This window comes from Alligator sinensis, unplaced genomic scaffold (genome assembly GCF_000455745.1).
Source record: "Alligator sinensis unplaced genomic scaffold, ASM45574v1 scaffold542_1, whole genome shotgun sequence".
Classification (NCBI taxonomy): Eukaryota; Metazoa; Chordata; order Crocodylia; family Alligatoridae; genus Alligator; species Alligator sinensis.
The window spans coordinates 227,973-242,370 of NW_005841963.1; the positions used below are offsets into that span (position 1 = coordinate 227,973).

A 14,398-nucleotide genomic window follows, 5' to 3' on the forward strand; every position below is an offset into this window, starting at 1 on the left:
GTGATGCCATGAGAGAATTTCACAAAGTATCAGTAATAATGTTATAAAAATGTTTCCTGCCTTTCAGCCTTATACCTAGGATTACACTGAGTGATTTGAATAATGCCTTGGCACTTCAATCCCTAGCATACACACTGCAGGCAGAAGAAAGATAAGAAAATCTGCTTGCAGTTATTTCACCTCTCAATTGGTGATAGGATCTTTGGCCCTTGTTTGGGCCAGGCAGTGGCAAATACACGCTTCCTGAGTTGTGTAAGCACGAAAAGCATGCTGTAGATAAAACTGAATCAGTTTTCACAGTAGTGGCATGAGACTGCTTCTCCCTGTTAGTACACGCAGTCCTGCTTGCCTCCTGCCTTGTTCTCTCACCTCCAAATGACTCCCACTTGGCTCTTAGACATTGGAGGACATTCACTCCTTGACCTGCTCACATCCATGAATAAGGGGGCATCCAAATCCAACCTGTCTCTGTACTCATCCTGATATCCCAAACATGACAGATCTGGCTCCTAGTTTCCTTAACTGAGCTGAGCACTCGGCCAGTTTACACGTTGGTGGCTCCTCTATTTCCCTGACCTGTCTCCTAGCTCCTGTAGACCCATTTCCCGACTCTTCCCTTGCCACATTCTGCATTCATGTAATGGGAAAGAAAGACCTTCTAGATTTCCCCTGCTCCTCTTTTCTTCCCTTGAGGAATAAAAAAGCAGTAACATAAATCTTTTTAAATATTCATTTTGAAGAGAAAAAAGTAACCTTCAAGGCAGGATTCCACTATTTGGAATACTGACAACTACTTGTAATACCATATGACATCTTGCTTCAAAAAGCACTGGGGATTACTCAAAATGCCAGATGAAGTCAACAGAAGGACGGCTGGTGACACCAGTTGGATTCAGTACAGGCCATACAACAGAATGGCTGCGATTTCAGCTTCATGCTCAGCAGTTTTCCTGACATCAGTAGTAGTGGATATAGTATAAAACAATTGTAACACTAATTGACTTCTGTGGACATTTATCTTTGGTTTAATGTTGGAAGTGCTTTTCCACATACTGTGTAAAATTAATCTTAAACCATATTCAAGGTCATGAATATTTACCAGGGTAAAAATTTTAAGATAATGTTCTGATTGTTTTGATGTGATACTGAAAAAAATATATAATGCAAATTAAGAAGATACATCACAGGTTATGGGCACACATACTTTTGAAGCCATTTCAAAAGGTCAGCAGCTGTTACACTCTAATTGTTATGGGTATATAAATTGAGAATGATACAAATATACTTTAATGATGTTTCACCCAGAATTAAAGTTGGAGTGATTTTACTACATTTGTATAGTCCAGGGCTTCTTCACAGGTAGCAATTAAATGTGACAGCTGCTGTGCTTTTGAAATGGCTCCAAATGCAAGTATGTCTAAGGCCCAAAGGGCACCTAAACAATCCACAAAGCTACTAAAATCAGGACACAAACCAATATTTAAAAAAAATACATCTTCCCATTCATCTGCAAGTAGAAACACTGAGAAAGGGTATAACTGGATTTAGGTTGAAAGCTTACTGATAATAAAGATAATTAATTATCTGAGGCAAAATAATCTAACTGTTTTAACTTTACTATAGCAACCTACTTGCTTAAAATGATATGAGATTATAATAACAACTCTTCACCAAAAATGCCCTTAATTAAGACAATCAGTCAGTACAGTTGCCCAAATGCATGTAGGTTTACTAGTGCAAAATTTGTCACACTGTGAGATGGGTCATAGTCGCATTCCCCACTAATGTAAACTGTCATAGTTACAAAGTAGTAGAACTAAGACAGTTTATACCAGCTGAGAATCTGGCTCATATTCTTAAAGGGCCTAGATCAAAGAACTCTGAAATCAATGGGAGTCTTTCCACTGCCTTCTATAAGCTTTTGACCAGGCCTACATGTGGGTAATACATTAAGTCTGTGATTCTCAACCTGAGTATCACAGCACTCTGGGGTGCCTTGAGATCCCTTCAAGGATGTCATGGGGTGCTGCATTAATGATATTGATAACACTGTTAACACTATATGCGCAACCATGATTCACAAGATAAACTCAGAGATTTCAAATAGAAGTTCATAGTGTTAAAAACATTCTGACTTGTGGTGGTCTTTCTGAGTTCCTTGCAACAGAAAAAATTGCTCTATTAGTTTGCTCTAGTCAAAAAACAACTGAAAAGAGCTAGCATTTTCTGAAGGGGTGCCTTAAGTCGAACAAGGGGCATCTTGAGTCTAAAATATTTGAGAACTGCTAGATTATTTTACTTGCCTTTCTGTCTTTTTATATTTAACTGGCTAATTCACCAAAGGAAGCTGTTCACCTTAAATGGCAGTTGACACATCACAGAAAATTCTGAATAAACACTCTACTTGGAGACAATTCTGTTGCTCTCCTAGGTTTGCTGACGTGTAATTCCTCCCTTGAGATGTTCTTAAGAAAGCAGGCCTGATGCTGTACTCTTTATGTTGGTTAAACTCCCACTGTAAAATTATGCTTGCAACTTCTCCATGTCAGAGGATAAATCATTATTTTTTGTCTTGATGAATGGTCCTATAGATATTTTATAAGTGCATCTAATGGTTTTCAACTTTCTCATCCCTATAACCTCTGCTAGGCAAAGTTCAAAAAACCCCACTAGCTTTCTGAGGTTATAACACACTAGTGAAGCTGCCTGAATGTCAGATTTTATCATATTTATATTGTATCTTTAGTAATATTTAAGCTGCCAACAAAATTATGGATGCCCTAAGACTCCAAACTCTTTGACTTCCTTTCTAAGAAAAATGTGACACAAAGATAACATTTACCACACTAGAAGAACTTGTGTTTCCTGCTTAGTCTGCCTTGCTCTTTTAAAAAGTACAAAGGCAGTATGTTTTGCAGCTGTAGTTCATAATTTATGTTTTAATGTTCATGAAAAAGACACATGAGTGTGGGTTGCCAGGCCATCTTACAAAATGAAAACCCAAGGGTTTACAGATAGATATGCTGAAACAATGCAGCACTCGAAGTATAAATATCTCATTTTCATTTCAATGGAGTGTTAACAACAAAGTCTACTTGTGATGTATTCACAGCTCAGCAAACATAGTTGTCTATTCCATCTACCTGCCTATGTGGTAACTCATCACTAGACCTATTTTTGCTCAAGGCTGTGAAGAATCAGGCCCAGACAATTCTAAAACCTCCTAAACTCTCCTAGTGTTATAGATTCAACAAGTATCAGATCATGTCTTTTATTAAACACCTAATATTATCTGGTAAATTTTGGCTACTTTTGCCAGTCTACATGCACAGAGCATCCCTACTGTTAGTAGCTGGTTACTAACATACAGCAACTTGCAAAGAATGAAATTTGAAGTTACGCAGAACCACTGTTTTGGCTTTGTTGTAGCTCCCTTCAACCAGCAGGGACATCTTGTGTCACCACATCCTAGAATAGCCACCATAAGGACCTCTAGCAGTGTGCAGATTAAAACAGCCTCAGTTGACATATTTTATATGAAGAACCAGTGACTGAGGATGGTTGAGGATGATGCAAAGATCTCAGCATTAGTCAACCACAGCTGAGACACTGGCTCAAAATGTAGATTCTATTTTTCATTAAGAAAACAGAATATCTGTCTATATACTCCACCCCTATTCTGAAGATTTTGTTTGCTCTTTCCAATGAGAAGTCAGTAACAAGGAAAATGGTTCATTTGATATAAAATTACCTAGACACTACCATCTACTTCAACATTTTCTTATTCTCAAGAACTGTAAGGTAAACTCCAGAGATTTTTCCAGCAAGGCAGCTGGAACTCCTAAAATACTTTGTACTCTAGTGGATAGGAAAAGACAATTTAGTAAATCAAATCTCTAGATCATTTTCTTACAGAAAACAATCTCAACATACTACAACATTCTACGCTCAAGTGTTAATACACACCAAAAAATGCTAAGTTTTTAATTACATTCCCTAGACAGTATCAGATAATTCTACACACAAATGGATTTCTGAAGATTTTTTTATCATTTAAATTGCCCGCATAACATTTAACATTCTGTTAACTAGAGGTGCACCAATATATCAGTCCGATATCAGATCAGTACCGATATAAAGAAAATTGATTGTATTGGAAATCGGCCTGATGTGGCCGATCATGAACGACAACCTGTGCCCCCAGCGCGGGTGGCAAGCGCTGACCAGGGGTCAGTGACCACCCACAGGCACCACTGGCAGTGTCATCAGTGGCCAGCAGGGATCGGTGACTGCCTACAGATGCTGTTGGCAGTGTCAGCAGCAGGGTGGTAAGTGGCGACTGCCTGCAGGCGCCCTATTGGTGGCGCCTTTTTGTAGGGGGTGCACTGCCACGCTCAGGAGGTGCACGTGCTGATAATTTGGCTGATAAATGTCCGTGCTTGTGCACAGCCACAGTGCAGCACATAGGTAGCAAGGAGCACAGCCTGGCAGCCTGGGAGAGCTGCATGCAGATGGTAAGTCTGTTGTGGTGGAAGGGGAAGGGAGAGGGAAGGGGCATGGGGGGAAGATCAAGGTCCCTGTGATGAGGGAGGGAGTGGGGCTGGAACTAGGGCAGGTGCTGCCTAGCTGGAGTGGGGCACGGGATGGAGGCACAGATTGTCCAGGGGTCACAAGAGGGGAAGCTCCCATCACTGCATGTGCCCCAGGATGGCATGGGGGCGGGGTGTGCCTCCAGATCTGTGTGGGGTGTGGGCGGGGTAGGGTGCCACTGTGGGTTGAGACTGGGGCTGCACCGGACTCTTCCCGGTGGGCCTGTAGCTCTTCTCCCAGCACTGCTGCCACCTGCCCCAAGCACAGCCTGGCCCAGTCCTCACCGGGAAGAGCCCAATGCAGCCCCCTTATGCAGCTGCAGCCTACCCCACACAGATCTGAAGGCATGCCATCCCATGCCATCTCAGGGTGCACACATCAGCAGGAGTCAGCCCCCCCCCCCACCGCGCAGCCAAGCCACAGCTCTGTCCCGTGCCCCGCTCCACCCCAGCTGGGCAGCACCTGCCCCAGCCCCACTCTTCCCTCACTGCAGGGACCTTGATCTGCCCCTCACACCCCTTCCCTCCTCCCTCCCCTTCCATCACAATAGACTTACCAGCTGGACACAGCTCTTAAAGCTGCAGGGCTGCGTATCAGAAATCAGATCACTATCGGCCAATATGCCTCCTTAAAAAATCAGCTATCAGTATCGGCCCCCAAAATCTCTATCGGTGCACCCCTACTGTTAACTGTTTAACATTCTTAATAATATTTCGTTTAATTTTCAGTTTTAATAATATATTTTCATGATGTGAAAGTTATTAAACATTTTGTGCACATGTGTATACATAAGCGCACACACACACACACACACAGAGGCTTGGAAAACTGATTGTAAAATATTAAAAGCATTAATGTTATTTCCATAGAGATCATAAAATTAAATGAAAAAATATATTCAGAAGACATACAAGCACTTAGAAAGCAAAAAGAAATGAGACAAGCAAATAACTCAGAAATAATGTTTGCAATAGGTAGAAGAAATGACTGAAATGCTATTTCAAAAGCAGTTAAGGGGAAACAACAGTAATGCAAAACATAATGTAAAAAAATTCAGCTAATAATTACAGTGGAACACTGTAATCTAAATATTAAAGTGAATGTAATATAGTCATACATAAGTATATCCCTTACTCATTGGGAATGTACATATTTTATTTGAAAGAGAGGGCAATTTGCTACCTTACCTGACTGCTGCATCCATATAATGTATATAGTAAACAAGTACAGAAAGTTCTGAAGCTTCCATTTCCAATGATAACACCACATCTCATTCACATGGGACATCCTGTGAATAAAGAAGGCAATAATTTAGGGAAATTTTAAACAGCCAAAACATTAAGATATTTCTATTAGTAAATGAGTAGCTGAAAAATATGGAATTGCCTAGTCTTGCTTTTAAAGAGAAATATCACTGTTCTTTATGTGGAGTTTAAGACAACGAGTTGGGGGTGTCTGCCCCAGGAGAGGCAGACAGGCTACAAGTCCGACCGTGATTGACTCCATGGGGCATGGCTGGGGCGGTTGATGAGATTTTGTAGCCCTTATTTTAAATGTGGGCTACAGTGTTGAGTTTAAAAGGTATGTGGTCAGGACTGTGGCTGTAAGATCCTGGGCAGGAACACGGGACAGAGTTAAGGTTCTTTTTGGATTCTTCAGTGTGATATTTTGCCATGAGTACATGTGTTATAGATGCTGTGAATGGGTGTATTATTTGATTACTTATCTTCCTTTAGCTGTTTTTTTCCCCCATGTATTTATGCTAATGTATAAATAGCTGCATCCTTGGTACATTTATTGCATCCTTAGTATACTAATTGAATGGCAACTGACAGCTCTACTTGAAAAGTAACTTTTTCTGTGCATCAAAATCAGGAGCCCAATCCTTCTATAACTAAAGTCAACTAGATTCTTGCTATTTAATAGAATAAAAAAATTAATCAATACTTTGGCCATCTTTATTCACATTTTGCAGATAAAATCTCCTTTGCTTTCAAAATGTTTATGATAATTATCAGGTTAATCTAAACTATTTCTAGCTTTAAGTATAGTGGAAGAAAATAGAGAAAAAAAATAGGGTTGAAAAGTAACATACAACTTTAACTATGATTCATAATCATGGAACTAAAATGAACAGTGACCTACTACATTGCTTTCTGTGTTTGTGCAACAACTTATTAACAACCAACAGCAAAGAACAAATAGTGAAATACAGCTCAAACATTATATTGACCAATTCTTTCCTATCCTATTCTCTGGCATTAGCCTGTGTCCAGTGACAAATTGTCTACTTGCATTGGAAACAAAAGGAAGATAGAACTGCAAGAACAAGGAACTAAGAGTCATGAAAAAATGTCATTACACAGAAATGTCTATCAGAGTAGGAACCTGATTTGCTTTCATAACAAATTTTAAAACTCAAATAGAGATTATCTTCATGCAACAGAGAAACAGAAAGGAATAGCAGAGTCAAGCAGAGTCAACCTTCAGTGCCATTTCTTAGGATGCAAATACAAGGAAAATAAGTGAAAGTAAACAATAAAACAGTTCATCCACACGTCATAAAAACGTCACTTGTTTAAGCTGAGAAATTTGTTCACTCTATACTATTCCAATGAAACTCCTAGAGAAAGATGGGGATAAATTTGAAACTTTACATACTACTAGATCCTTCTGCTTCCTAAAGTACTACATTTAAACACAGTGGGCACATCTATAAATGTGTTTTAATGCACATTAGCCTACTTTAATGCACATTAAAGTGTCACAAAAAACTGTACGCTTTCACTAATGCACATTAAAATAGGCTAATGCACCTTTTTCTCGTTCCTCACAATGGAAGGCACTTTTACACATGCTCTGTGAGGGGGCAGCGCTTTAATTAGAACAGCTCTGAGAGTCGCTTTAAAGCACCACCACATCTTGTGCATCAGCATGCCCACACTTATAAACGGTGGTGGGGGCACTTGAACTAATGTTCATTTGAAAAGCTTTAGTTCAAGCACCCCCACCGCCATTTTTAACCACAGGGACTCTGATACACAGGACGCAGGAGGATGCTGGAGCACAGTAACTGCCACGATCCAACAGGCTCGATTAAATGAGTCTGTTCCAACGCGCTGGAATTCCAGTACATTGAAGCAGCCTCCATGCTAGTATATAGGTGCCCAGAGGTATGAAATTTAATGTGCATTAGCAAAAGTGCATTAATGAACACGTAGATGTGCCCACTCAAGCCTAAAAGAATGCAGCAAAACAAAATACTGTGTAAAACCCACAACTAATACTAAAATTTAGAAAGTAATAGTTCTTTAAACCAAGCCCCTGGACCAGATATCACAAACCCAAGTAAATGGCATTTCATGCAGATCAGCTGTTGTGACTGGGAAGACTTTTCTAAGAAATATTCTCAACATAAGTATCAGACTACAAAAAGGTCTAGTTCAGTGGCTCTCAACCTCTTTAGATTCAAGACACACCTTGGAAAATGCTGGCTCTTAGTTTTCTCTCATTCTTTGACTATGTAAAAAAATTCTACTGCAAACTCAGAAGCACCACAAGAAGTCAAAATGTTTTTAACAGGGTGGATTCTTGTTTGAAATCTCTGGTTTCATCCGGTGAATCACGTTTGCACAAATAACAGGGCTAGCATTGCCTGGTACCCTGCGGCACCCTTGAAAGGATTTCAAGGCACCTCAGGGTGCCATGTCACTCTGATTGTGAATCACTAATCTAGTTCTTTAAAGACAGCAAGTGTTAAAGACAAGAGCAGCATATTCAGGGCTCTGAAATACAAGAATCTCTTTGAGGAAGCCAGACACAGCAAAATAACTAGATTATCAAACAACAGTGTTATTGTCTTTCAACTCAGTAAATCCCTGTCAACATCTCAGGAAGCAGAAGGCTGAGACTTTAGGAGCTGTAAGTATTCAATAAATAATTTTCTTAAATCTGCAAATACCTTCAAAGTTGTCTTGGGTGAAAAGCTGTCCTCCTGAAGCAATAGAAACACATACACATAGTGGCACAACTTAAAACTCAACCTTTATCAGTCTATACTATAAGCAATAGTACCATGATATATCCTATTCCAAATCCAGAAAGATATTGCTATTATAGATAAATTAGATATTGATTTTTTAACAGCAGCCATTCATTAGGTAAAATTAGCGTTAACCTGATGTCCAGATTCCCATTCATACCATGGGAGTTGCTGAGTTCTTGGGCTGTATTTGATAATAAACTTTTTAAAGAGTTATCAAGCTGTTGATCAATCAGTCCAATTTTGCTCAACTGAAAATAAATCTGTAATTGCCTGCATCCCACATCTGCAATGTGCCATTACAACCATTAATACTCTTGAAGATTTCATGGACTAAATTACATTTTATTCCAATTTTACAGATGGAGAAACTGCAACATATAGAATGTCATTGGTACAATGCCACACCGTAAAAACCATAAAATTCTAGTGTTTAATTATGCGCTAAATGCAAGATTCCATTTCTTCTAAAGATTACCTACTTCTAAAAAGGCAGACAAGGTTCTCTGGGTAAATCTGATATCTTAGACCAAAAGATAACGGATTTACCCAAAGAACCTTGTCTGCCTATGTCCTTAGATCAAGACGGCTACACTCTACACCCCTACTTCTAAAAGGCACATGTGATTCTCCTTCCTTTGAAACTGACCAAACTACACTCTAAAACTTATTTTTTTATTGTTGTTGTGGTTGTTGTACTAATGACTACAACCTGGAGCCCAACTGTGCTAATTTATAATTCGACTGCTAATCCTCAGCCATGTTAAAACTTTATATAAAGAAAGATGCCAAGAACCCAGGTAAGTAACAACAGAAATTTGGCTGAAATGCATAATCTGAACCAAGAGCAAGACAAAATGGAATTAACATAGAACCTTTCTTCCCAAAGAAATGGTCAGACAATTATATCCTTGAAATATAAATGCATGTTTCTCTTCCTTGAAAGAAAAATTAACATACTTATCTTCTCACTTACATTCCCTATTGTTTAAGGGCAATAGAGAATATAAACCTTGTATACTGCAAATTCCTAAACAATTCCTCGTATCAGGTGAAAGAAAGAAGAGCTCATTGAAACAAAATAAAAGACTGACCAAAGAAGTGGACTGCAAGAACTACGTTCCTGGAGTTTGCCACCTTAATACCTCCATTCATTGATACAAACACATGAATCAGAACTGTTTCCTGTGGGAGACAGTTAACAATCCATGTTACCAAGCATGAAATCTGGCAGACTGCTAAACACAATGAGTAAGAAGATGCCTTGTTTGCATGTATTGGTGACCTTATATGATGACCTGCCAAAACTGGAATTTGATTCAATGAAACTTGACTGCTGACAGATCTTCCAAGATGTAGCTACATCATTGTTTGAAGAACAAGTCTTTAGGGACATTACACCACAGCTGACTTCAGCATAGAAGGAACTACTTATTTCAGCTATTTCTTCTGACTTGCCTAATTACAAAGCAGTTGTGAAATGCAGTAAGAATTGAAGGCAAATTATAGGCCCATAAATGTTTATAAAGAGCTTTAAAGATTAAAAGTTCTAAGTAACTGCTAAATTTGAATGTTAACATAATATCAATGCATGTATTGAAATGTTTATTTTACTTATTATTCATATTTATTAAAATCCAGAATTGCCCAAGATGGCCCAAGAAACTGTGTGCGCAACAGTGATTGCATCTGAATGAATAACTCAATATGCAAATTAAGACACATCTTACGTCATACATTTTTTATAGCTTATGAAAGGGGTCATACGAATGGTTGCAAGTGGTCTTGCATGCTGAGAATACCCCTTCTAAATTTATATCCATAGTTTAAAGAACAAAAAGCACTGTATTTTGTCATTTAATATTCATCATTGTTAGAATAGCACCGTAGCAAAACTCCCAAGGAACTAAGTAAATATAAAAATTGCAAAAAACCTAAAAATACCCATATGAGGAGGAGTTGCAGACCAGTTCAGTCTATAACACTGCAGTTGTGAACATGAGCTCAGTGGGGTCTGCCTTGTAAACTGAAAAAAACTTCTGAACAGTGAACACAATTCTGCCTTCATCTAATCACATGAATTCAACCCCAAGCAAATCAATGTGGGATTTCAACAAACCTAGAGCTGAAACAGTGTGTTATCTGGTGGGTTTGACTAACAGTAATCTTCTTGTAGATGTACTCCCATTATAGTTGGGTGTAACTTCGTTAAGTTACATATTACATATATTCTTAACAAGTCTATTAACAACTGCATCCCCTGGCAGATGTAAATGCTTTGTGAAATAACAAATGATGCCTTGGAAAAGTTAATAAGAACATTAACAAATTTTGTGTGAAATGGCAGTAAGGCATTAATATTAGGCACTCTGCAGTATGGTCACTTAAACCCTCTAGCTACAAATTCTCTCCAGCCCATAGCTAGTTCCATTTCCTATGATGCAGGAGACAATGGTCTTATTCACAATTCAGTCTGAAAGAGCAAAATAGTCATGTAATTTATCTAAACCATAAATGGAATGGTGACTTAACCATGGTTCAAGACCAATTTAGTGCTAGTCGTGCTAAATCTAACTACCAAATCCCTCACTGTACGTACAACACCCAGCTAAAGCAACATTGGCATATTTTTGGAAGCACAAAACTCAGTGGGAAAATACATATTACTCCTAAATAATCCAGTAACCTATGGTTTAGGTATGAATGACCAGTAAAACATGCGAGATCTCTTTGCATACTCCTTGTTTAAAACCTTGGCACAGTTCCCTCGAGTGGATTTTGCCCTAGGCATATTGCCATGATATTCTTTGATCATTGGCATGTCTGTAACTATTAAGGGGGGGGGGGGGGTTTGCTGACGGTTTAATTTTTAAACAGGAGATAACATCAATTTCATATTAGATCTCATGTAAATTACGAAATAAAAGTTTTTCATCCTTAATTACTCCAGCATTATAAGGCAACAAGTGCAAGACGACTATTTTAAGGTACACTAACAAAATGGTACTTTTTAAGCAATCCTACACTGCTAACTTCTTGAATTGCTAATTAGACACTGCCACTTGACCCCTTGCTTTGTAGGATGCCTCTCCGTATAACATCCCTCTTAAAGCAGAGCCAGCCAAAGATCCAATTTGAAAATGCCTTCATATTGCCTGAGTACAGGTTCTGACCAAGTGCATTTTAATTGAAAATGCTTCACCTTGGTTTTCTCTTTAAAATCCTTTTTTTCTGTGTGTGGCATGCTGGACACAACAACCCCTGTAGCACTGTATAGTAGCCCAGCATTTGTTCCTTAGGCCATATTACTTTACCTTGAGGTGTAAAAGAAATCTATTTTTTCCCCTTCTCTTGGTGCTTTCCTTCGCTTCCAATCCTAGGCTCTGTATCACCATGTGCAAATGTGCTGCAGCAGCTCCAGTTCCAGTGGATTTTTAGTATGAACGTGTCAGCAAAGGAAAAGCCCACTTGGAAACGTGCCCATGAATGAGTTGGTTACAATACCAAAGGGCAAATCCCTGGCCCTGCCAGATGATCAAAGATAGTGGAAAGCTGGACCTGCTCACTCTCTCTCTTTAAGTCTCTCACTCTCTCTGTCTCTCTCTCTCTTTCTCTCTGTCTCACTATGTCTCTTTGTATGTCTCAATCTGTCTCTCTGCCTGCCTCTCACTCAATCTTTCTCTCTGTCTCACTCTGTCTCACCCTCTGTCTTCCTCTATCTCTTTGTGTCTCTCTCACCCTCTCTCTGTCTCTATCTCTGTCTTTCACTGTCTCTGTCTCTCTCTCACACATCCTCTCTGTCTGTCTGTCCGTCTCTCTCAAGAGCCCAGCTCTCCGGAGCAGAGGACCGGGGGCACAAAAGAGGCGTGGTGGGACTCGAAACTTGCGTCGCCGCCTGCCTGTCCTCCCTCGGAGGGGTGCCCGCGGCCCCAGCCGGACCCCGCCGCGAGGTCCGTGCCCGCCCAGGAGGAGAGGACCCTGCGGGCGGCGACAGAGGAGGGGAAAGGAAAGGAGAGATCCTACCTCCGGAGGGACGTGCTAGGAAGGCAGCCGCGACAGCACGAGCGATCTTCTCTCGGGGTCCCGAGCAAGAGGCAGCTCAAGGGAGCGGGCTGGGGGGTGGGAGCTTTGCCTGGAAAGCGCGCTGCTCCCCGCTCTGCACAGGGCAGACTTGGAGAGCGTGCATGGCTTCTCACCGGCGGGGGGTCCTGTGCATCTGGCCGGAGGACGAGCGGCGCCGTTTGGCTCCCCACCAGCTGGAGGGGGGCTCAGGAAAAGACCTGCCCCTTCAGAGGAATGCGAGCGCGGGGAGCGGGCACTTACACGCTGGCACTGCTCCCCTCCCGCCCCGACACACGTGCCCCGGACACCTCCCGGGACACGCGCGCACACGCCGGTGCCACCACCACCACACGCTGCCCCAGGGGGGCACCTGCTACAGAAACACACACACACACACACACTTGTGCCACCAGCGCACGCTGCCCCAGGGAGATGCATCCGCCCCTGGACACACACCAACACTACGCACTGCCCCAGGGCCACACACACCAGCGTCACACACGGCCCCAGGGGGGGACATCTCCCGGGAGACATGCTGCACGCGGCCCCCGTTGTCATACACTGCCCCACGGGGTCATATCCCCCAGGACACACGCACCAGTGCCACCACTGCACGCGGCCCCACGGACACACCTGCTCCAGCTCCCTGCATGCACACGTCACCACCACACAGCCCTAGGGATGCTCCTGCTCCACACACACACACGTGTGCCACCATCACACACTGCGCCAGAGAGATGCATCCCCCCCCACCCTGGATGCACACGAACACTACACACTGCCCCAGCGGGACACATCTCCCGGGACACACACACACACCAGTGCCACCACTGCACATGACTCCCACATCATCACACACTTGCCCAGGGGGACACATCCCTCAGGACATGGACACACACACCAGTGCCACCACCTCACACAGCCCCAGGACACACCTGCTCCAGATACGTGCATGCACACATGACCACCACACAGCCCTAGAGACACACTTGCTCCAGGTACACACACACACACATACACACATTAGTGCCAGCACCACACACTGTGCCAGGGAGACACATCCCTCTGGGACACACACCAACACTACACACTGCCCCAGGGATATATGTGTTCCAGACACACCATCATCACACCACGCTGCTTCAGACACACACACTACCACCACCATACGCTGCCCCAGAGGCACACCTGCTCCAGACACACACACCGCTGCCACCATTACACAGTGCCCAGGGACATACACTCCCACCCTGGACATACACACACATACATACACCACTACTACAAACTCTCCCAGGGATACACGTGCTCCAGGCACACCATCATCACACACTGTCTCAAGGACACACATCTCCAGGGATACATACACACATATATCCCACCACCACACACAGCCCCAGGAACACACCTGCTCCAGATACACCCATGCACCACTGCCACCACCACACACTGCCACTACCACACATACATGTGTTCCAGACACACCATCATCACACACTGTCTCAAGGACACACATCTCCAGGGATACATACACACATATATCCCACCACCACACACAGCCCCAGGAACACACCTGCTCCAGATACACCCATGCACCACTGCCACCACCACACACTGCCACTACCACACATACATGTGTTCCAGACACACCATCATCACACACTGTCCCAGAGACACACACACCACCACCATTACCACCACACT

General features: G+C 42.1%; 1 protein-coding gene across 6 annotated transcripts in view; it reads right to left on the reverse strand.

Moving 5' to 3' along the window:
* ADGRG6 (adhesion G protein-coupled receptor G6) overlaps positions 1–12,960 on the reverse strand; it is a 171,860-nt gene extending 158,900 nt beyond the window's left edge. For 3 of the 6 annotated variants that reach the window (XM_025200311.1, XM_025200310.1, XM_025200307.1), the window contains exons 1-2: positions 12,829–12,960; positions 5,778–5,878 (exon numbers count right to left, since the gene is read on the reverse strand). In XM_025200311.1, coding sequence (XP_025056096.1) covers positions 5,778–5,878; positions 12,829–12,848 — 121 coding nt within the window. In that variant the 5' untranslated portion in view covers positions 12,849–12,960. Of the gene's footprint in view, positions 1–5,777; positions 5,879–11,946; positions 12,303–12,655 lie in introns of those variants that run through there. The other 3 variants (XM_025200309.1, XM_006020665.3, XM_025200308.1) reach the window with 3 other exon arrangements.
* Between the last annotated feature and the right edge of the window lie 1,438 nt (positions 12,961–14,398).